The sequence below is a fragment of the Trichomycterus rosablanca genome, chromosome 1, assembly GCF_030014385.1.
Source record: "Trichomycterus rosablanca isolate fTriRos1 chromosome 1, fTriRos1.hap1, whole genome shotgun sequence".
Lineage (NCBI taxonomy): Eukaryota > Metazoa > Chordata > Actinopteri > Siluriformes > Trichomycteridae > Trichomycterus > Trichomycterus rosablanca.
In genome coordinates, this window is record NC_085988.1 from 64,076,076 (window position 1) to 64,101,411 (window position 25,336).

General features: G+C 39.8%; 1 protein-coding gene across 1 annotated transcript in view; it reads left to right on the forward strand.

Moving 5' to 3' along the window:
- Positions 1-503: 503 nt before the first annotated feature.
- The window catches only part of shank3b (SH3 and multiple ankyrin repeat domains 3b), a 59,718-nt gene continuing 34,885 nt past the window's right edge, over positions 504-25,336 (forward strand). Inside the window, exons 1-4 of the mRNA XM_062994924.1 lie at positions 504-585; positions 16,188-16,458; positions 24,952-25,155; positions 25,242-25,313. Coding sequence (XP_062850994.1) covers positions 16,258-16,458; positions 24,952-25,155; positions 25,242-25,313 — 477 coding nt within the window. The 5' untranslated portion in view covers positions 504-585; positions 16,188-16,257. The remainder of the gene's footprint in view (positions 586-16,187; positions 16,459-24,951; positions 25,156-25,241; positions 25,314-25,336) is intronic.

The window sequence follows — 25,336 nt, forward strand, 5'->3', positions numbered from 1 at the left end:
AATAGCAATTATACCAACTCAAAAAATGTGCTACTATACTCAGGTCCTTGGAATCATCCCCACACTTCCCTTTTTGGGGGCCAGACTGTTAACCTTGCATCTGTGTGTAGATTCTGTTAATATTGTTGCTAAATAGAGGTATGATTTGAAGATGTAAAAACCAAGCTGACATAGTAAAACAGAGGTTGGTTCTTGCTAAAATTCTTCTAAAAAAGGTCAGTTATTGGTTGAGGTGTCTAATGCAACAATGCTGGTTGGCTGAGAGGTACAGAGCAGGAATTGGGCCCTTCCTTTTGTAGTTTCCTTTTTCCTGCAAGCCATCCTGCTTTTTGGCATGCAGAATCTGGGCTGGGCTTGATGTTTCCTGAGTTCGCAGCTACTGCTGAGAAATTCATCTCTTTTACTTTTTTAGGTGTACTTGGAATCACATTCAGAAGAGTGTCAGTAGACTGCTAATTGTTTTATCTGTTATTTGATGATTATTTGAACGAAATACTGAATTTTCTTTAAAGAAGATCCCAAGGTGCTGTACTTACTTGTCCTAAGTGTTTCATTGGAACATCACATGGGACGACCAGGTCAAAGGTGAATAAGATAAATACTGTAACATCTTAGATATAAAGATTTTAATTACTGATGCTTATTATTTACCACTGCTTATATTAGAATATTAGAATTGGTGTATTTGTGAGGTATATGTAAAGGCTATATATGTAAAATTGAACTTTTGTCATGTTTAATATAAATTATTTGATTGAGTTTTACATTAAGTACAGATCTGGATAAAAAAATGAAACATAGGACAATGGTAGAATTATTACTTAAGACAAAAAAAATCTGGCAGATTAGAACAGATATGTTAGAAGGACTTTGTAGGTAGGGTATTTTAAAACAGAGGTTTGGCAAGCAAAGGATGGTATTAGTAAACGTTGGTACAAGTTATATATTGATCACATGCAGATTGAGAGCTGCCTCTTACATAGATACAGTTGCTTACATTATTAATTCGGTATCAGTTTATAATGTCAGTTTCTTTGTGGCACAACCTCCTGATTCCTTAATAGTAATTATGATTTGACTGCACTCATTATGCTGAGCCACAAGCATTAAAATGTGAAAATATAGGCAACTATGTGCAGATATTTCTCTAGGTCTCAATATCATCTGTACAAATGAGTACATGAAGCAGTGGTCTCTTTACCAAGACAAAAACTTTTATGAACTTGGCATTATTTGGTTACAGTTCTATAATGTCAATTTCTCTGTGGCATTATTAATTTGGTTACAGTTCTGTAATGTCAATTTCTCTGTGGCATTATTAACTTGGTTATAGTTCTGTAATGTCAATTTCTTTGTGGCATTATTAATTTGATTACAGTTCTGTAATGTCAATTTCTCTGTGGCATAATTAATTTTATTACAGTTCTGTAATGTCAATTTCTCTGTGGCATTATTAACTTGGTAACAGTTCTGTAATGCCAATTTCTTTGTGGCATTATTCATTTGATTACAGTTCTGTAATGTCAATTTCTTTGTGGCATTATTCATTTGGTTACAGTTATGTAATGTCAATTTCTTTGTGGCATTATTAGTGTGGTTACAGTTCTGTAATGTCAATTTCTTTGTGGCATTATTAACTTGGTTACAGTTCTGTAATGTCAATTTCTTTGTGGCATTATTAACTTGGTTACAGTTCTGTAATGTCAATTTCTTTGTGGCATTATTAATTTGGTTACAGTTCTGTAATGTCAATTTCTTTGGGGCATTATTAATTTGGTTACAGTTCTGTAATGTCAATTTCTCTGTGGCATTATTAATTTGGTTACAGTTCTGTAATGTCAATTTCTCTGTGGCATTATTAATTTGGTTACAGTTCTGTAATGTCAATTTCTTTGGGGCATTATTAATTTGGTTACAGTTCTGTAATGTCAATTTCTTTGTGGCATTATTAATTTGGTTACAGTTCTGTAATGTCAATTTCTTTGTGGCATTATTAATTTGGTTACAGTTCTATAATGCCAATTTCTTTGTGGCATTATTATTTTGGTTACAGTTCTGTAATGTCAATTTCTTTGTGGCATTATTCATTTGGTTACAGTTCTGTAATGTCAATTTCTTTGTGGCATTTTTCATTTGGTTACAGTTCTGTAATGTCAATTTCTCTGTGACATTATTAATTTGGTTACAGTTCTGTAATGTACATTTCTTTGTGGCATTATTCATTTGGTTACAGTTCTGTAATGTCAATTTCTCTGTGGCATTATTAATTTGGTTACAGTTCTGTAATGTCAATTTCTTTGTGGCATTATTCATTTGGTTACAGTTCTGTAATGTCAATTTCTCTGTGGCATTCTTAACTTGGTTACAGTTCTGCAATGTCAATTTCTTTGTGGCATTATTAACTTGGTTACAGTTCTGTAATGTCAATTTCTCTGTGGCATTCTTAACTTGGTTACAGTTCTGTAATGTCAATTTCTTTGCGGCATTATTAATTTGGTTACAGTTCTGTAATGTCAATTTCTCTGTGGCATTATTAACTTGGTTACAGTTCTGTAATGTCAATTTCTTTGTGGCATTATTAACTTGGTTACAGTTCTGTAATGTCAATTTCTTTGTGGCATTATTAACTTGGTTACAGTTCTGTAATGTCAATTTCTTTGTGACATTATTAACTTGGTTACAGTTCTGTAATGTCAATTTCTTTGTGGCATTATTAACTTGGTTACAGTTCTGTAATGTCAATTTCTCTGTGGCAATATTAATTTGGTTACAGTTCTGTAATGTCAATTTCTTTGTGGCATTATTAACTTTGTTACAGTTCTGTAATGTCAATTTCTTTGTGGCATTATTCATTTGATTACAGTTTTGTAATGTCAATTTCTTTGTCGCATTATTCATTTGGTTACAGTTCTGTAATGTCAATTTCTTTGTGGCATTATTCATTTGGTTACAGTTCTGTAATGTACATTTCTTTGTGGCATTATTAGTTTGGTTACAGTTCTGTAATGTCAATTTCTTTGTGGCATTATTAATTTGGTTACAGTTCTGTAATGTCAATTTCTTTGTGGCATTATTCATTTGGTTACAGTTCTGTAATGTCAATTTCTCTGTGGCATTATTCATTTGGTTACAGTTCTGTAATGTCAATTTCTCTGTGGCATCATTAGTTTGGTTACAGTTCTGTAATGTCAATTTCTTTGTGGCATTATTCATTTGGTTACAGTTCTGTAATGTCAATTTCTCTGTGGCATTATTCATTTGGTTACAGTTCTGTAATGTCAATTTCTCTGTGGCATTATTAACTTGGTTACAGTTCTGTAATGTCAATTTCTCTGTGGCATTATTAATTTGGTAACAGTTCTGTAATGTCAATTTCTTTGTGGCATTATTCATTTGGTTACAGTTCTGTAATGTCAATTTCTCTGTGGAATTATTCATTTGGTTACAGTTCTGTAATGTCAATTTCTCTGTGGCATTATTAATTTGGTAACAGTTCTGTAATGTCAATTTCTCTGTGGCATTATTCATTTGGTTACAGTTCTGTAATGTCAATTTCTTTGTGGCATTATTCATTTGATTACAGTTTTGTAATGTCAATTTCTTTGTCGCATTATTCATTTGGTTACAGTTCTGTAATGTCAATTTCTTTGTGGCATTATTCATTTGGTTACAGTTCTGTAATGTACATTTCTTTGTGGCATTATTAGTTTGGTTACAGTTCTGTAATGTCAATTTCTTTGTGGCATTATTAATTTGGTTACAGTTCTGTAATGTCAATTTCTTTGTGGCATTATTCATTTGGTTACAGTTCTGTAATGTCAATTTCTCTGTGGCATTATTCATTTGGTTACAGTTCTGTAATGTCAATTTCTCTGTGGCATCATTAGTTTGGTTACAGTTCTGTAATGTCAATTTCTTTGTGGCATTATTCATTTGGTTACAGTTCTGTAATGTCAATTTCTCTGTGGCATTATTCATTTGGTTACAGTTCTGTAATGTCAATTTCTCTGTGGCATTATTAATTTGGTAACAGTTCTGTAATGTCAATTTCTTTGTGGCATTATTCATTTGGTTACAGTTCTGTAATGTCAATTTATCTGTGGAATTATTCATTTGGTTACAGTTCTGTAATGTCAATTTCTCTGTGGCATTATTAATTTGGTAACAGTTCTGTAATGTCAATTTCTCTGTGGCATTATTCATTTGGTTACAGTTCTGTAATGTACATTTCTTTGTAGCATTATTCATTTGGTTACAGTTCTGTAATGTACATTTCTCTGTGGCATTATTAATTTGGTTACAGTTCTGTAATGTCAATTTCTCTGTGGCATTATTAATTTGGTAACAGTTCTGTAATGTCAATTTCTTTGTGGCATTTTTCATTTGGTTACAGTTCTGTAATGTCAATTTCTTTGTGACATTATTAATTTGGTTACAGTTCTGTAATGTACATTTCTTTGTGGCATTATTAGTTTGGTTACAGTTCTGTAATGTCAATTTCTCTGTGGCATTATTAATTTGGTTACAGTTCTGTAATGTCAATTTCTTTGTGGCATTATTAATTTGGTTACAGTTCTGTAATGTCAATTTCTCTGTGGCATTATTAACTTGGTTACAGTTCTGTAATGTCAATTTCTTTGTGGCATTATTAACTTGGTTACAGTTCTGTAATGTCAATTTCTCTGTGGCATTCTTAACTTGGTTACAGTTCTGTAATGTCAATTTCTTTGTGGCATTATTAACTTGGTTACAGTTCTGTAATGTCAATTTCTTTGTGGCATTATTAACTTGGTTACAGTTCTGTAATGTCAATTTCACTGTGGCATTATTAACTTGGTTACAGTTCTGTAATGTCAATTTCTCTGTGGCATTATTAACTTGGTTACAGTTCTGTAATGTCAATTTCTTTGTGGCATTATTCATTTGGTTACAGTTCTGTAATGTCAATTCCTTTCCTGATTCCTTAATAGTAATTATGATTTGACTGCACTCATTATGCTGAGCCACAAGCATTAAAATGTGAAAATATAGGCAACTATGTGCAGATATTTCTGTAGGTCTAGACTCTAGGTCTCAATATCATCTGTACAAATGAGTGTTCTAAGACAAAATTGTAAAACTGTTAAAAATATACCTGGATGGTCAGAAAAGAATGGTATGCCATACTTTGCTCCATGGCCATTATGTGCTTATGTGGTGCCAGGCATTAAAATGGCTCCTGCTTCAAAAGCACCTTAAAGCTTAACTAAAGTCAGTTGCTGATAACATGAAAAAAGAAAAAGCTCTCCGGAAAAGAGTTTTTGGTCAGATAAGCCACAGTGAGCAGTAGAATGTTTGGAGGAGAAAAGTGAGGCAGTTTAACCTAGAAACACTGTACCTACTGTCGGGAAAGGTGTTGGCAATATATTTGTTTGTGGCAGTTTTGCTACCAGTGGAACTAATGTATTGCAAAAAAGTTTTTAGAGCAGTAAAACAGAAAAATGATCTTGGTTGGAACAGTCACACTGGCATTGCAATGATTAAATGAATGTTTCATTAGTAGCATAGCTTTGGGGATGGCCAAAGTCATGGCTGTAACATTATCATAAATATGTGGACTGTAATGAAAAGTCAAGTCCTTGCCTGAAAACCAACAGATTTGGTTGAACTCTACCAAGTAGCTCAACTAACGATTAAGAAGCTTTTTGATGACAATTAATAGCTTGTTTTGATGACATCCAAAGCAGCTAATCAATGTAAAATAAGCTACAAGACATATAATAAAAATATTAGGTGTGCTGTATTTCTGGACAAAAGCATTTTTTCTATTCATTAAAAACATTTTTTTTTTGCATTTTCTGTTTATGCATCTCCTTCCAATTTTCTCCCAATATAGTTGTATCCAATTACCTGACTGTAATTTGCTTCTACTGCTGCAGACCTCTACTCCTGACAGAGGAGGGTTGCAACAGTCACCTTAACAGCACCCCAAGGAATACACATGTTGCTTTTTTAATATGGGGATTTGTTATATGACTCTCACACCTACATTATACCTGGTCTCATTGTGCTGGCACCATTGATGAGCCAGCAGCTATGAGAAATCAGCTATTGTTTAGCTTTTGTCCCACCCCTTACAGACACACAGCCAATCATGTGTCTGTGTAGATGTCCAGCCAGCTGATAGCAGAGCTAAAATTCAAACTAGAGAGCTTGAGATCTCAGCACTGGTGGGCTAGCGGGTTTTACCACTGCACCACTCAAGCCTTCCCTGTTCAATGCAAACATATTTATACAATTATTTGGGCAATAAAAGTGCCATTCTATGTATGTCAGTTAATTAACAGTCAACATGTCATGTGACAGGCCTAACTGTAGTCTTTATATGTATTCTTATCTTTCCAGAGGAAAACAAACAAAAAACATCAAACAAAAAACCTTGATATAATTTATAATGGTCTCCGTTACTATTGTATTAGAATTGAACAGTTCCAGTAGGCCCTTTTTTCTATTGCTATATTTAATGTTATATAGTCTTGACAATAAATTGGTAATTGTGTATCTTAAATTCGATATCTATGAATGTAGTATATAATCAGTATTTAATTCAGATAAATCACTATTAGATTACAGTTTACTGAAACAAGGCCAATACCAGAGGACACCAGACTTGTAAAACACAAGTAAATCCTGAATGTTCAGAATCAGTTACAGCTCAGTGGTTATATAGCAAACTCAAAAACATTGCTGACCAAGGCAATATTTAACAAAAACAATGAACTAATAGTATTTGGGCACCGGTCCATAGCAGGCAAAATACAATTTCCACATTGATTCAGTTATGTACTTCTAGCACCAGTTAAAATAGCTAGTATACCATCTGCTTGATTTGGCAGGTTGAGATAAAAACAGTGCACCTGGAGGAAACAACCCCAAAAAATGTCAGTCTGGCAGTCATTTGATGAAATTGTCATATAAACAGTATACTTTAATCATCTTAATTTTAGTCCATGTTCTGATTATTAGTACTGTAAATCAAATACTTAACTTTTTGCCTAGTTATTAGGTGATTCAGCTCATATATATGGGTATTCTGCTTTGTACAACAGTGCATGTGTGAGAGAACCCTTGTTGCCTTGCCCCCACTCAACATTCTAACACACTTCCATGAAGTGTGTAAAACATGACGTTAAAAACCTAATAAATAAATACAGTTATTAAACAGTTTGGATTTGGCCATTACTATGCTGATTCACCACGAGGTAATCTACTCAATCAAACCAGAAAGATATCATGATATCAATATCGTGCTTTTGGAAAAATATACAGAAATATGCATTTTGTAAACTAAAAATATATTTAAATCATAGAACATACATACAGTGTATCACAAAAGTGAGTACACCCCTCACATTTCTGCAAATATTTTATTATATCTTTTCATGGGACAACACTATAGACATGAAACTTGGATATAACTTAGAGTAGTCAGTGTACAACTTGTATAGCAGTGTAGATTTACTGTCTTCTGAAAATAACTCAACACACAGCCATTAATGTCTAAATGGCTGGCAACATAAGTGAGTACACCCCACAGTGAACATGTCCAAATTGTGCCCAAAGTGTCAATATTTTGTGTGGCCACCATTATTATCCATCACTGCCTTAACCCTCCTGGGCATGGAATTCACCAGAGCTGCACAGGTTGCTACTGGAATCCTCTTCCACTCCTCCATGATGACATCACGGAGCTGGTGGATGTTAGACACCTTGAACTCCTCCACCTTCCACTTGAGGATGCGCCACAGGTGCTCAATTGGGTTTAGTCCATCACCTTTACCTTCAGCTTCCTCAGCAAGGCAGTTGTCATCTTAGAGGTTGTGTTTGGGGTCGTTGTCGTGTTGGAAAACTGCCATGAGGCCCAGTTTTCGAAGGGAGGGGATCATGCTCTGTTTCAGAATGTCACAGTACATGTTGGAATTCATGTTTCCCTCAATGAACTGCAGCTCCCCAGTGCCAGCAACACTCATGCAGCCCAAGACTATGATGCTACCACCACCATGCTTGACTGTAGGCAAGATACAGTTGTCTTGGTACTTCTCACCAGGGCGCCGCCACACATGCTGGACACCATCTGAGCCAAACAAGTTTATCTTGGTCTCGTCAGACCACAGGGCATTCCAGTAATCCATGTTCTTGGACTGCTTGTCTTCAGCAAACTGTTTGCGGGCTTTCTTGTGCGTCAGCTTCCTTCTGGGATGACGACCATGCAGACCGAGTTGATGCAGTGTGCGGCGTATGGTCTGAGCACTGACAGGCTGACCTCCCACATCTTCAACCTCTGCAGTAATGCTGGCAGCACTCATGTGTCTATCTTTTAAAGCCAACCTCTGGATATGACGCCGAACACGTGGACTCAACTTCTTTGGTCGACCCTGGCGAAGCCTGTTCCGAGTGGAACCTGTCCTGGAAAACCGCTGTATGACCTTGGCCACCATGCTGTAGCTCAGTTTCAGGGTGTTAGCAATCTTCTTATAGCCCAGGCCATCTTTGTGGAGAGCAACAATTCTATTTCTCACATCCTCAGAGAGTTCTTTGCCATGAGGTGCCATGTTGAATATCCAGTGGCCAGTATGAGAGAATTGTACCCAAAACACCAAATTTAACAGCCCTGCTCCCCATTTACACCTGGGACCTTGACACATGACACCAGGGAGGGACAACGACACATTTGGGCACAATTTGGACATGTTCACTGTGGGGTGTACTCACTTATGTTGCCAGCTATTTAGACATTAATGGCTGTGTGTTGAGTTATTTTCAGAAGACAGTAAATCTACACTGCTATACAAGTTGTACACTGACTACTCTAAGTTATATCCAAGTTTCATGTCTATAGTGTTGTCCCATGAAAAGATATAATGAAATATTTGCAGAAATGTGAGGGGTGTACTCACTTTTGTGATACACTGTATATTGCTGATTAACAAACTAAAACAATTTGACTTTGGGCCACTCAGGTGGCGCAGCGGTAAAAACACACGCTGGGACCTCGAATACATTGTATCAAATCTTAGCTCTGCCCATGGCTGGATTACTGACCGGGCCAGTGGGGCCAGCGCCCAGGGGCCCTTGAGGTCAGGGGGCCCCGGGGGGGCCCTGGCCCAAAACATTTTGCGATGCCTATCAACATTTATGATACAATATATTTTTATTTCCGAGGGCCCTCCATTTTAAGGATCCTCTGACTATTAGGGACTTTGACCCCAGGGCCTCTTGGGGGCCCTAGCGATGCTTTTGGGGCCCCTAGCCATGCTTTTGGGGCCCCTAGCCATGCTTTTGGGCCCTAGCCATGCTTTTCGGGGCCCTAGCCATGCTTTTGGGCCCCTTATGAAAATGGATGAGGCGTTGTGGCACTGCTCTGACTTCGACTTCTGGCTATTAGGGGTCCTAGGAAAGAGGGGGGCATATTTTTAGAGGGCCCTGGTTATGAGAGCCCCTACCAGGGGGCCCTAGAGAAGAGCAGGGCATACCATTAGAGGGCCCTTGATCATGAGGGCCCCTGCTATGGGGCCCTTGACTTCCATAGAAGTCGTTTACCATGGCTCCTTGACTTTCTAGGGACCTACAAATTGCCAGGCAAGCTACCATATTTCATAACAGACGTTTTGTTGCAAATATGCGATTCAGGCCCTTACTTAATGTTTCTGAATTTGTATTGTTTCAAAATTATTATGTTCAATTTCTCTTAGATTTTTCTTAGATTCTTGTGTTAGGGTTAGTTATTGACAGGTTGTTTAATGTATTAATTTATTTATGTTTTTGGAGGGGGGGGGGGGCGCGCGGGGTGGGGGTGGGGGTGTGTGACTATCCTTAATCCGTCCTTGGCTCTGCCTGCCGGCTAGGCTGAGCAGCCACATGAACAACGATCGGCCTGTTGTTCATATATGGGCGGGATTAAGCTGGATAGGGTCTCTCTCTCTCATAACTAATGCAATTACAACCTCTGCTGGCTGATTTATGGCGCCTGCACAGAGATGAGAAAAGAGTGCTGTCAGGGTGTGTCTCTCCGTACACAGTGCTGAACTGCACTGCACTTGTCAAAGTGTAGGTGATAAGATGCATACGGCATGCTGCCCACGTGTCGGAGGCGGTGTGAGTTAGCTTCGTTCTCCTCAATCAGAGCAGGGATTGGCATCGGTGAAGAGGAAGCATGACGCAATTGGGCAATTGGACACACTAAAAGGGAGAAAATGCATAAATTATATATATATATATATATACAGTATATACTGGTGCTGGTCATAAAATTAGAATATCATGAAAAAGTTGATTTATTTCAGTAATTCCATTCAAAAAGTGAAACTTGCATATTATATTCATTCATTACACACAGACTGATATATTTCAAATGTTTATTTCTTTTAATGTTGATGATTATAACTGACAACTAATGAAAACCCCAAATTCAGTATCTCAGAAAATTAGAATATTGTGACAAGGTACAATATTGAAGACACCTGGTGCCACACTCTAATCAGCTAATTAACTCAAAACACCTGCAAAGGCCTTTAAATGGTCTCTCAGTCTAGTTCTGTAGGCTACACAATCATGGGGAAGACTGCTGACTTGACAGTTGTCCAAAAGACGACCATTGACACCTTGCACAAGGAGGGCAAGACACAAAAGGTCATTGCTAAAGAGGCTGGCTGTTCACAGAGCTCTGTGTCCAAGCACATTAATAGAGAGGCGAAGGGAAGGAAAAGATGTGATAGAAAAAAGTGTACAAGCAATAGGGATAACCGCACCCTGGAGAGGAATGTGAAACAAAACCCATTCAAAAATGTGGGGGAGATTCACAAAGAGTGGACTGCAGCTGGAGTCAGTGCTTCAAGAACCACCACACACAGACGTATGCAAGACATGGGTTTCAGTTGTCGCATTCCTTGTGCAAGCCACTCTTGAACAAGAGACAGCGTCAGAAGCGTCTTGCCTGGGCTAAAGACAAAAAGGACTGCTGAGTGGTCCAAAGTTATGTTCTCTGATGAAAGTAAATTTTGCATTACCTTTGGAAATCAAGGTCCCAGAGTCTAGAGGAAGAGAGGAGAGGCACAGAATCCACGTTGCTTGAGGTCCAGTGTAAAGTTTCCACACTCAGTGATGGTTTGGAGTGCCATGTCATCTGCTGGTGTTGGTCCACTGTGTTTTCTGAGGTCCAAGGTCAACGCAGCCGTCTACCAGGAAGTTTTAGAGCACTTCATGCTTCCTGCTGCTGACCAACTTTATGGAGATGCAGATTTCATTTTCCAACAGGATTTGGCACCTGCACACAGTGCCAAAGCTACCAGTACCTGGTTTAAGGACCATGGTATCCCTGTTCTTAATTGGCCAGCAAACTCGCCTGACCTTAACCCCATAGAAAATCTATGGGGTATTGTAAAGAGGAAGATGCGATACGCCAGACCCAACAATTCAGAAGAGCTGAAGGCCACTATCAGAGCAACCTGGGCTCTCATAACACCTGAGCAGTGCCACAGACTGATCGACTCCATGCCACGCCGCATTGCTGCAGTAATCCAGGCAAAAGTAGCCCCAACTAAGTATTGAGTGCTGTACATGCTCATACTTTTCATGTTCATACTTTTCAGTTGGCCAACATTTATAAAAATCCTTTTTTTGTATTGGTCTTAAGTAATATTCCAATTTTCTGAGATACTGAATTTGGGGTTTTCATTAGTTGTCAGTTATAATCATCAACATTAAAAGAAATAAACATTTGAAATATATCAGTCTGTGTGTAATGAATGAATATAATATACAGTGGGGGAAATAAGTATTTGATTTCCTGCTGATTTTGTAAGTTTACCCCCTTACAAAGACTTGAACAGTCTATAATTTTTATGGAAGGTTTATTTTAACAGAGAGAGACAGAATATCAACAAAAAATCCAGAAAAAAAACATTAAATAAAAGTTATAAATTAATTTGTATTTAATTAAGGGAAATAAGTATTTGATCCCCTACCAACCAGCAAGAATTCTGACCCCCACAGACCGGTTATGTGCCCATGAGGCACACAAATTAGTCCTGTCCCTGTATAAAAGACTCCTGTCACAGAATCAGTTTCTTCCGTTCAAATCTCTCGACCACCATGGGCAAGACCAAAGAGCTATCAAAGGACATCAGGGACAAGATTGTAGACCTGCACAAGGCTGGAATGGGCTACAAGACCATCAGCAAGAAGCTTGGTGAGAAAGAGACCACTGTTGGTGCGATAATTCGAAAATGGAAGAAATACAAGATCACAGTCAATCACCCTCACTCTGGAGCTCCATGTAAGATCTCACCTGGTGGGGTAAGAATGATTCTGAGAAAGGTGAGGTCAGTCCAGAATTACACGGGAGGAGCTTGTCAATGATCTCAAGGGAGCTGGGAGCACAGTCACCAAGAAAACCATTAGTAACACACTTCGCCGTAATGGATTGAGATCCTGCAGTGCCCGCAAAGTCCCTTTGCTCAAGAAGGCTCATGTACAGGCCCGTCTGAAGTTTGCCAATGAACACCTGAATGATTCAGAGAAAGCTTGGGAGAATGTGATATGGTCAGATGAGACCAAAATTGAGCTCTTTGGCATCAACTCCACTCGCCGTGTTTGGAGGCAAAGAAATGCCCGGTGGGGATGGTGTTCTTGGGGTCATATCCAGCATTTCTCTGCAGGGGGACACGCCTGGCACTGCAGGATTTGAGTCCCTCTCGGCGTAGTGTGTTACTGATGGTAGCCTTTGTTACTTTGGTCCCAGCTCTCTGCAGGTCATTCATCAGGTCCCTCCGTGTAGTTCTGGGATTTTTGCTCACTGTTCTCATGATCATTTTGACCCCACGGGATGAGATCTTGACCCCAAGGGAGATTATCAATGGTCTTGTATGTCTTCCATTTTCTTACAATTGCTCCCACAGTTGATTTATTCACACCAACCTGCTTGCCTATTGTAGATTCACTCTTCCCAGCCTGGTGCAGGTCTACAATTTTCTTCCTGGTGTCCTTCGACAGCTCTTTGGTCTTGTCCATGGTTGAGTTTGGAGTCTGACTGTTTGAGGCTGTGGACAGGTGTCTTTTATACAGATAACGAGGTCAAACAGGTGCCATTAATACAGGTAACGAGTGGAGGACAGAAAAGCTTCTTAAAGAAGAAGTTACAGGTCTGTGAGAGCCAGAAATCTTGCTTGTTTGTTATTGACCAAACACTTATTTTCCACCATAATTTACAAATAAATTCTTTAAAAATCCTACAATGTGATCTCCTAATTTTGTCTCTCATAGTTGAAGTGTACCTATGATGAAAATTACAGACCTCTTTCATCTTTCTAAGTAGGAGAACCTGCACAATCAGTGGCTGACTAAATACTTTTTGACCCCACTGTATATATATATATATTACAATTTGGCTTTAATTAGTGCAATTTCACTATTGTCATAAAAACTGTGTACCAAATTATACTGTAGCTTCATATAATATAGCTTCTGTATCACCTCACTATTAAATTGTATTATTTAAGTTTTACTACAAACTGAGACACTCCTAAAAGATGACTTTGTTATTGTTAATCATGCAGAGCTGGTTTCCCAGCATTACATGTCCATGTATTAGATGACTAAACATTTTTCAGTCAGATTTTAACTACCCATAAATTTTCATAAATTAGTTACTTGGGAATTGAATGAAAAAGAAAGTCCAAATAAAACCCCTACTTCTTTTCCAGGTTTAAAATAGTATTGATAAAACATTATTTTTCAAGGATCCAAATCCAAAATAATTTCCAGCTGGAGCCATAGTGTCACGATAAATTTGCACATACATGAGCTGTTTAAAGATTTAAAAACAAAACCACAAAAGGGATTAGAAGTACTCAAAGTACCACTGATATGTAATGCCTGCATCAGAAAAAACTGTGACAGTTGCATAATAAGAGTAAAATGTTTTAGAATACTTATATATACTCTAAACACAATAAGTGGGTGAACTGATAACAGGTGCGGGTATTATGTTTGGGTGGGTATAAAAATGTATGTATCAAAGGTTCAGTCTGTGCAAGCAAATATTAGTCATGGCTCCCCACTTTGTGCCAGATTTCATGAGAGAAAAGAGTTTAGAATTAAAAGGTGTGCTGTGGTCAATGAGTTCATGTTTCAGCTTTTTCGGGAAAAACAGACATCGAGTTCTCCATGCCAAACATCCAGAACCATCCAGACTATAATTAGAAAGGTGCAAAAGCCAACATCTTTCATGGTACTGGGTTGCATCAGTGGCCACAGCATGGGTGAATTGCTCATGCGTAAAGGTAACATTCCCACAGGGGCATATATTTGGAGATTATAGAGACATTTGCTGGCACAGAGATTTCTTTTCTAGAGATGTCTTTAGTTGCGGTGCTCAGGTGGCGCAGCGGTAAAACACGCTAGCACACCATAGCTGACATCTCGAACTCGTCGGTTTGAAACTCAGCTCTGCCACGATTGGCTGTTGTTTATACAGGGTGGTAGCTGGACGGGACCTCATAACTGATGCAATTAGCTGATCCGCATATGAAGTCGCCGTGTGCAGGTGAAAAGATGCAGTCGGCTACTGCACACGTGTCGGAGGGGGCGAGTGTTAGTCATGGCTCTCCTCTACCAGGGTGGAGATCTAGAAACTCAATTGGATACGACTAGATTGGGAGGAAAATTGGGGAAAAATGCAAAAAAAAAAGACTATCTGTGTGTGTGTTTGACTTGCCTGCCTGTAGTCCAGATATCTCTCTTATTGAAAGTGTTGGTGCATCATGAAAGCAAATAAGACAACTCTGAACATGGATTGTTATGCAGCAAAACTGTAAAAGTATCCTCAGTTCCAAATGATTAAAAAGTGTAATAGCACCAGTGATGTAACACAGTGTTAAACATCTGTATCTGTTTCAAGTCTTTTTGAGTGTGTTGTTTCACTTTAGGTTTTCCCACTAGGACTGCTTTGCATAATCAAAGGGTCGCGCAAACCCTATCACTGAAATATTGCATAATCAGGTTTTCTGTAGTAATTATTGTTTATTGAATACTGTTCACATGTAAATGCACATAGCAAGGATCAACCCATTTGCCCTTAGGACCCATGATGCTTTGTAGCAGTCAGTAATCTATTTGTGCCAACAGGGCGGCACAGTGGCTAAGTGGGTAGCACTGTCACCTCACGGCAAGAAGGTCCTTGGTTCGATCCCCAGGTGGGGCGGTCTGGGTCTTTTCTGTGTGGAGTTTGCATGTTCTCCCCATGTCCAAGTGGGTTTACTCCGGGTGCTCCGGTTGCCTCCCACAGTCCAAAGACATGCAAGTGAGGTGAACTGGAGATACAAAATTGTCCATGACTGTGTTTGATATAATCTTGTGTGAACTGATAAACCTTGTGTAACGAGTAACTACCGTTCCTGTCATGAATATAACCAAAGTGTAAAACATGACGTTAAAATCCTAATAAACAAACTAACATTTGTGCCTACATGACACCTCACCAATAAAATTGGAATAGAACTGAAGGACTGTTAAAAGTCATCTGCTAAAACACTTATAATGGTGATTATGGCTATTTATGATCAAGGCAAGCTGACATCTTGGCCTTGTGTTTTTCTTAACTACTGTGTCCTCCTGTTTTACCGTGTTATATAAGTGAAGGCTTCCGCTCAGCCCTTCAGGACAATAGCGAGGGACTTTCTAGCACAGTGTGTGATTGCCCATGTAGTGTGTGTGTGTGTGTCTGTGTGTGTGTGTGGGAGGTGGGAGACGTGACTGCATGAGTTTCTAGTGGCAGAACAGGTGTGTGTGTGTGTGTGTAATTGAAGTTTTCTGTGGATGATAATGGTTTGAGTGGTACATGAAAGGAGTGCCAGCTGTATTTGTGTGTGTGTGAGGCATTGCAGTATGTCTATAAAGAGCAAGTGGAGGTGCCATCGCTCAGCAGAACTAGGAGAGTGCAGTGTTGCCATGGTGACATGAAATACAGGGTTCCCTCAAATTCCATTTTTTTCCCCGAGTGGATCTGTTTCTAGTGTCCATGGCAACCATTCACGACCAGCGGACCTGAAGTTTTGCTTTTGAAGTAACATGCCGACACAAAATAAAATGTCGAGATGCCCAGTTGACCTGATTACGACACCCAGAAAATTACTGTGTGTGTGTGTTTGTAGGGTTGTGAGGCCAGCGTGTTGAGCAGCGCACAACCACCCACCCCCACACCCTTACACATATTCCCAGAGCATGCCTATGAGTCCACCTGCCGACGGCAAACATGAGGCTCCAGACAGGCCGCGGCAACAGCACGCCCCTACCAACGGTAACCATGGAGAAGACAGCATTCGGACTTCTTCGGGAAGTGAGGCCGTCTCCAACGAAACCATGGAAGATCTCCATGGAAGCGCTGTCATCATTCGCATTGGAATCCCTGACCTTCAACAAACGGTAAGTGTGTGGTCCTGGCCACCCTCTCTGATTTAAATTTTAAGAAGAGGAGGAGCTTAGAATTCAGGAACCAATCCAACATTTCCATAATGCAAAACTAAAAGTATGGATATTATTCATTCACTTTTGTACATTTATGCATGTTTGGTTTTTTTAATGATTGGAATGCTTTATAGAGTGATTTAAAACGTTATTATGAAGCTAGAGTCATTTACGTAGGTAATCAGTTGGATGTAACTGTAAGCATTGGGTAAAGTAGCCACAAGTGGCGTTTTTCACTTTGCATTAATTAAAGTTTACATTTTACACCAAAATTACAAAATATTAACTCAGTATTAACTTCATTATTTTCTTCACTAATATAAACACCATTTCCAGAAAAAAATAAAAAATAAAAACAATAATCTCTGACTTGTAACATCTTTAACCTCTTTTTAACCAACAAAAGATATGGCTGACCGATTTGACTGTATTTTGTAAATATAAACAAAGATTGAATTTAATGCCGGCAATACACTCAAAAGAAATTGGGCAACAAGATAATGAGAGTACCTTGAGAGTGGTACCTTGAAACTCAGCGTTAATTGGTTCTGGGAGTGGCGTTGAGTTTCAAGGTATTTTTACCCATAAGGATGTATGAGAAACCTGTTAATGCGTTCCATGGTCCTGTGGAACTGCATATATATTAGACTAATGTAAAATAATGGGGTTGTTTTTGACACTTACACACTGAAATACAATTTAGAAACAGTTAAAAAACAATATAAAAAACAATATAACCTGCACTTTACCTTTACTTCTTTATTGTTTCCTTATGCTTCTTAATCGTGGAGGTGCTTGATCTTGGAATACCGTATTCCTTAGCGAGTTTAGTAAAGGCGCATTCACATGAGAAGTGACAAAATCACTTTTGCGCTTATTTCCTATGGAGTGTGGCGGTGTGCAAAGCTTAACGTGACTTATTGTACTAAAACAACAACGAGCGAATACATTAAGTCACATTAAGCTTTTTTTACGATAAGCGTTTTAGACTTGGAAAAGCTGATTCTTACAATTTCTCAGCACCCCGAGCTATAGCTAGAATTATTTCAAGTGAAACAGAGTGGAAATACCAGCTAAACACAGATACATGTGGACGCTTATAGACTGGTTATACCACACAAATGCAGATTTGTCTCATATGCGCACTTTGATGACGTTTTACTGCACCGCTCGCGCTGAACAAAGCAGCTGTTCATTGATAATTTGAAATTTTAAGGGTACAAATTTCTCCATGAAGGGTGTCGAGTTTCAAGAATTTGAGTTTAGGGGACGTCAAGTTACAAGGTACCACTGTGCAAACTTTATAAAATATTCAAGTTACACCATTTTGAACATTCCACAATAAGCAAGTTGCTTTCAAATTCCCCAGCCACACCCAGGCATTATCACTGTAGGGCTCTGGGACTCCTGCAAACTATAGTTAGAACCATTATCCTCAAATAGGGAACATTTCAAACAGGGGTGAACCTTCCCAGATTTGGCCGACCTACCAAATTTTACCAAGAACACACCAACAACTCATCCAGGAGGTCACAAAACATATAAACTGCAGGCCTCACTTGCCCCAGTTAAAGCCAATGTACAAGATTTTATAATAGATACACTGGGTAAAAATGGCATCCATGGGAGAGTTGCAAGTTGCAAACACTGCTGACCAATAGAACACAGTCTCGTCTTGTACTTGCCAAAAAACATCAAGTTGAGCCCCAAGGCTTTTGGGATATTCTCTGGACTGATTAGTCAAAGTTTGTGGAGGACTAGGGTTACTTTTCACCATTTACTATACATAATACTGTGAATACATTAAAGAAATCACAGTCCATGTAGGGTGAAGTTAAAAACCACTGTTGAATGTGCTTGACATGACCTTTACGCTATCTATGATTAATAAAGCCCCATGGGAACTAAGGTGCTTTGGCCAAACCATTAAAACCAGCCTCCGACTATTATTCAGAACTATTTTAAAAACAGACAGTGTTCTCCTTACAACTACCAAAGCCGGATTCTACCACCCAATCCATAAAGCTCCCGATGAACCGGACCTCTGTTAATGTTTATGCTTCCAGAAGCAGTTTGAAATGCAGTTGTCCTCTTGTCCTTGTTTTTGAGCTTGTGTGGCCTACAACTTTGTGGCTTAGCACTTACAGTTGACCTAGGTAGCTTCAGCAGGGCAAAAAAAATAAATAAAATAAACTCACTTACAGGAAAGATGCCATCCTGGGATATGACCATGTAACTGAGCTCTTTATGTATATAGAAATTACACAGTGATTGTGATGCTTAATTGTATTCACCTGTTGGGTGCAAAGGATGTGAATAAAGTTGTTAAGACCCTAATATATATGATTTACATAATAAAGAGGAGCATTTTCTGCTAGCTAGCTAGTTGAGTGGATACAATAAAAATGTCACAGAATCACTCAATTGGTACAGTGGTCTTTTATGCTAGTTCATCACTGCTGAGATATGGGTTTAAATCTCAGTGGTTCAATCTCCCGCTTGGCATCCACACAGACTTGATTGGCTATGTCTGGGGGTGGCTAAAGTCCTTTGATGGACTGGAACCCTGTCCAGGGTTTTTCTGCTTTGCACCTAGTGTTTCACGGTATTATGAGACCCGCTATAACCCTGACCAAGCGGTTGATGAAAATGAAAAATGTAGCAGAAGAAATATACCTGGTAGTAACAGAATACAGTGGTACCTTGAAACTCGAAGTCAGTTGGTTCTGGGAGTGGCGTTGAGCTTAAAAGACGTTGAGTTTCAAGGTATTTTTTCCACATAAGAATGTATGGGAAACCTGTTAATGCGTTCCATGGTCCCGTGGAACTGCATATATTTTAGGCTAATGTAAAACAATGGGGTTGTTTTTGACACTTAAACACTGAAACTAACACAAGTATAATATAAAAACACTGAAATACAATTGAAAACAGTTAAAAACCATTTATTAAAGGCGTGTTCACATGAGAAGTGGCACAATAGTTTTTGTGCTGGCTGTACCGTTTTTTTCTATGGAGTGAATTCGGAGCACCTGGAGGAAACCCACTAAGACACAAGGAGAACATGCAAACTCCACACAGAAAGGACCCGGACCGCCCCACCTGGGGATTGAACCCAGGACCTTCTTGCTGTGAAGCGACAGTGCTACCCACTTAGCCACCGTGCTGCCCAATACATGAAGTCACATTAAGCTTTTTTTAATGATAAGCGTTTTAGACTCTCTCGGAAAAGCTGATTCTTACAATTCGTAGATTATAACGAGGTTCTTCAAAAAGTTTCCACACATTTTTTATTCTGTTTATTTAGAATTTCATAAACAAATAACATCACTTTTCTACACGTTCACCTTCCCTTCCGATGCATTTTTCCCAGTGTTGTAACAACTTTTTAATGCCATCAGCAAAAAATGTTTTTAGTTGAGCGCATAGCCACTGATGCACTGCTGCTTTTACATCATCATCACATGAAAATCTTCTTCACCTTAAAGCTTTTTTGAGCGGTCCAAAAAGGTGGAAATCAGATGGCGCTAAATCCGGACTATAAGCTCTTTCTCAATCTCTCAGACACGACCAACTACTACTCCTCCCACCCTCACCATTTCCAACCAATATATAAAAGTGCTCAAACTTTTTGTAGATATTACACAAAGGACTGGTGTACCTGCAGGTTATAATACTATCCGATCACAAGCACACTTGATTCCACTTATTTAGTCATTAGCTCTTGGTTTTAAGCTGACTAATCAGTTGTATCAGGTGTGACTTCTGCCATTTGGGCAGTGGTAGCTCCATGTTTAAGGTAATGAGAAGTAATGAGAAGGTTCCTGGTTCAAGCCCCACCATTGCCAAGTTACCATAATTGGACCCCTGAGCATGCCCTTAACCCACAACTGCTTGCATTGTACTGTAAAAGTTGCAATTGTAATTCACAAAAAAACTGTAATGGTCTCCAGGTCTTATTGTATTATATTCTTTGGACTGACAGTGTAAAGGTGGAACTTTTCTGAAGGATACAGCCTCAGTTACATGCTTGAATGGCTTTCATTAAAGCTGCATTAAAGCCATTCTTCAAAGAAAAGTGAGCCAAACCTCCTTGTCTCAAAATTTGTCTTGATAGTCAGTTATAATTAATGGAGCAACAAAAACACGTCTGCCGTAAATTAACTGCTGAAATACTGGTGTCACTGCTAAGATTCAAGCAAGCGTTTTGTCAGTATTGACTTAGAGGCTGCTGATGGGGCAACACTTTAAAAGCCTACCTGAGTCCCAGCCACACTCTCTGGTTTTGTTACAAGTAACTCAGGGCAAAAAACTTAAAGCAAAGTGGTCAAAGATCCAGTTGTGCCAGAAGATTGTTGACGGCTATCAAAAGTATCTAATTAAGGTAAAAAAGTGACATAAACCTGATTATTAGGTGTGGTAATTATACTGACCCAGCAGATCATGTCGTGTTTAAAATACCAATAATAAACGTACAATAAAAATTTTTGTGACAAAGTTTAAACATTTAGCCACAGAAATATATTTAAATACACTATGTTGCCAAAAGTATTTACCTGTCTGCCTGCACACACATATGTACTTGAATGACATCCCATTCTTAATCCATAGGGATTAATATGATGTCGGCCCACCTTTGCAGCTATAACAGCTTCAACTCTTCTGGGAAGGCTTTCCACAAGGTTTAGGAGTGTGTTTATGGGAATCTTTGACCATTCTTCCAGAAGCGCATTTATGAGGTCAGACACTGATGCTGGATGAGAAGGCCTGGCTCGCAGTCTCCCCTCTAATTCATCCCAAAGGTGTTCTATCGGGTTGAGGTCAGGCTTCCACACCAAACTCACTCATCCATGTCTTTATGGACCTTGCTTTGTGCACTGGTGCGCAGTCATGTTGGAACAGGGAGGGGACATCCCCGAACTGTTCCCACAAAGTTGGGAGCATGAAATTGTCCAAAATCTCTTGGTATGCTTAAGCATTAAGAGTTCCTTTCACTGGAACTAATGGGCCAAGCCCAACTCCTGAAAAACAACCCCACACCATAATCCCCCCTCCACCAAACTTTACACTTGGCACAATGCAGTCAGACAAGTACCGTTCTCCTGGCAACCGCCAAACCCATCAGATTGCCAGACGATGAAGCGTGATTCGTCACTCCAGAGAACACGTCTCCACTGCTCTAGATTCCAGTGGCGGCGTGCTTTACACCACTGCATCCAATGCTTTGCATTGCGCTTGGGGATGTAAGGCTTGGATGCAGCTGCTCGGCCATGGAAACCCATTCCATGAAGCTCTCGTTCTTGAGCTAATCTGAAGGCCACATGAAGTTTGGAGGTCTGTAGTGATTGACTCTGCAGAAAGTTGGCGACCTCTGCACACTATGCGCCTCAGCATCCGCTGACCCCGCTCTGTCATTTTACGTGGCCTATCACTTCGTGGCTGAGTTGCTGTCATTTCCAATCGTTTCCACTTTGTTATAAAACCACTGACAGTTGACTGTGTAATATTTAGTAGCGAGTAAACTTCACGACTGGACTTGTTGCACAGGTGGCATCCTGTCACGGTACCATGCTGGAATTCACTGAGCTCCTGTGAGTGACCCATTCTTTCACAAATGTTTGTAGAAGCAGTCTGCATGCCTAGGTGCTTGGTTTTATACACCTGTGGCCATGGAAGTGATTGGAACACCAATAAATTTAATGATTCGGATAGGTGAGTGAATACTTTTGGCAATATAGTGTATATATATATATATATATATACAGTGTATCACAAAAGTGAGTACACCCCTCACATTTCTGCAAATATTTCATTATATCTTTTCATGGGACAACACTATAGACATGAAACTTGGATATAACTTAGAGTAGTCAGTGTACAACTTGTATAGCAGTGTAGATTTACTGTCTTCTGAAAATAACTCAACACACAGCCATTAATGTCTAAATAGCTGGCAACATAAGTGAGTACACCCCACAGTGAACATGTCCAAATTGTGCCCAAATGTGTCGTTGTCCCTCCCTGGTGTCATGTGTCAAGGTCCCAGGTGTAAATGGGGAGCAGGGCTGTTAAATTTGGTGTTTTGGGTACAATTCTCTCATACTGGCCACTGGATATTCAACATGGCACCTCATGGCAAAAAACTCTCTGAGGATGTGAGAAATAGAATTGTTGCTCTCCACAAAGATGGCCTGGGCTATAAGAAGATTGCTAACACCCTGAAACTGAGCTACAGCATGGTGGCCAAGGTCATACAGCGGTTTTCCAGGACAGGTTCCACTCGGAACAGGCTTCGCCAGGGTCGACCAAAGAAGTTGAGTCCACGTGTTCGGCGTCATATCCAGAGGTTGGCTTTAAAAAATAGACACATGAGTGCTGCCAGCATTGCTGCAGAGGTTGAAGACGTGGGAGGTCAGCCTGTCAGTGCTCAGACCATACGCCGCACACTGCATCAACTCGGTCTGCATGGTCGTCATCCCAGAAGGAAGCTGACGCACAAGAAAGCCCGCAAACAGTTTGCTGAAGACAAGCAGTCCAAGAACATGGATTACTGGAATGCCCTGTGGTCTGACGAGACCAAGATAAACTTGTTTGGCTCAGATGGTGTCCAGCATGTGTGGCGGCAGCCTGGTGAGAAGTACCAAGACAACTGTATCTTGCCTACAGTCAAGCATGGTGGTGGTAGCATCATTGTCTTGGGCTGCATGAGTGTTGCTGGGGACTGGGGAGCTGCAGTTCATTGAGGGAAACATGAATTCCAACATGTACTGTGACATTCTAAAACAGAGCATGATCCCCTCCCTTCGAAAACTGGGCCTCATGGCAGTTTTCCAACAGGATAACGACCCCAAACACAACCTCCAAGATGACAACTGCCTTGCTGAGGAAGCTGAATGTAAAGGTGATGGACTAAACCCAATTGAGCACCTGTGGCGCATCCTCAAGTGGAAGGTGGAGGAGTTCAAGGTGTCTAACATCCACCAGCTCCGTGATGTCATCATGGAGGAGTGGAAGAGGATTCCAGTAGCAACCTGTGCAGCTCTGGTGAATTCCATGCCCAGGAGGGTTAAGGCAGTGATGGATAATAATGGTGGTCACACAAAATATTGACACTTTGGGCACAATTTGGACATGTTCACTGTGGGGTGTACTCACTTATGTTGCCAGCCATTTAGACATTAATGGCTGTGTGTTGAGTTATTTTCAGAAGACAGTAAATGTACACTGCTATACAAGTTGTACACTGACTACTCTAAGTTATATCCAAGTTTCATGTCTATAGTGTTGTCCCATGAAAAGATATAATAAAATATTTGCAGAAATGTGAGGGGTGTACTCACTTTTGTGATACACTGTATATATATATATATATATAACCAAAGAACAAATCAGATATCTTGCAAATTCATCTGCAAACAATGTCTTGTGTGGTTAACTGATAGAATTATTTTGTGTTATTTTGCATCCTCTGTGCTATTTTATGTCTAAGACACTAGACACTAGACACACCACTGGATTGCCACTGCTTTAAAACTGAATCGCAACTTCCAAAGTTATATATGAAGGATGCTGAACGTTTCTTACAGCAAAGGGGGGGTTGGGGGGGGGGGGGGGGGGGGGGGGTGTTCGCAAAGTGGTGCAGTGTATAGTGCTGTCACCTAACAGCTGGGTTCAATTCCACAGACAGGTGGACTGTGGAGTTTGCACTTTCTCACCTTGTTTATGAGGGTTTCCTCTGTGTGCTCGGGTTTTCTCCTACAAGTCCAAAGACATGCAATCAGGAGCTACTAAACTTGCCCTACGTGTGTGTGTGTGTGTCAAATTTCAAATGTATCTGTATAGTACTTTTTACAGTGGACATTGTCTCAAAGCAAGACTGTGTGTGTGTGTCTGCTTTGTGATGGACTGGTGACCAAATGAATCAGATCCACTGCAACCCTGACCAGAATAAAGTGCTGGCAAGACAGACAATAAATGAATGTTTGTTTGTTTATTAGGATTTTATGTCGTGTTTTACACACTTTGGTTACATTCATGACAGGACAGGTAGTTACAGGTCACACATGGTTCATCAGTTCAATGTTAAATGCAGTCACAGGCAATTTTGCATCTCCAGTTTAGCTAACTTATTTTTGGACTGTGGGAGGAAACTGGAGCTCCCGAAGAAAACCCACGCAAACACAGGGTGAACATGCAAACTCCACACAGAAAGGACCTGGACCGTTCCACCTGGAAATCAAACCCAGGACCTTCTAATTGTGAAGTGACAGTACTACCCACTGAGCCACCATGCTGCCCCGATGAGTGGATGGATGGATGGATAGATGGATAGATGGATAGATGGATGGATGGATGGATGGATTAATGAATGAACATGTTTTGCAATGTTATGAAGATGTCTTGTGTATGTGAAAACAACTAAAGTACAAATTGTGGAATTTGGTTGTACAGAAGTGTCTGCGTTTGGACCTTGAAGCTCCAGTATGGGTGTGTAAGCAGCAGGTGCTGGTCACTCTGACCCAAAGCCTCACAGACGTGCTGAACTATGGCCTCTTCCTGCCAGCCTTCAATGGTCGAGCCGGCAAGTTCCTAGACGAAGAGAGACTACTCAGAGAGTATCCCTTTCCTACTGTTACACCTGTACCTTACCTAGAGGTACGTTTACACACACACACACACACACACACAGATATACTCTGTACTAATACAAATCATCTTGTTTTGTCTGTGTATGTCTACAGTTTCGCTATAAAAGACGTGTTTACACTCAGAGCCATGTGGATGACAAGCAATTAGCCAAACTTCATACAAAGGTAATGCACTTTTGCACATTTAC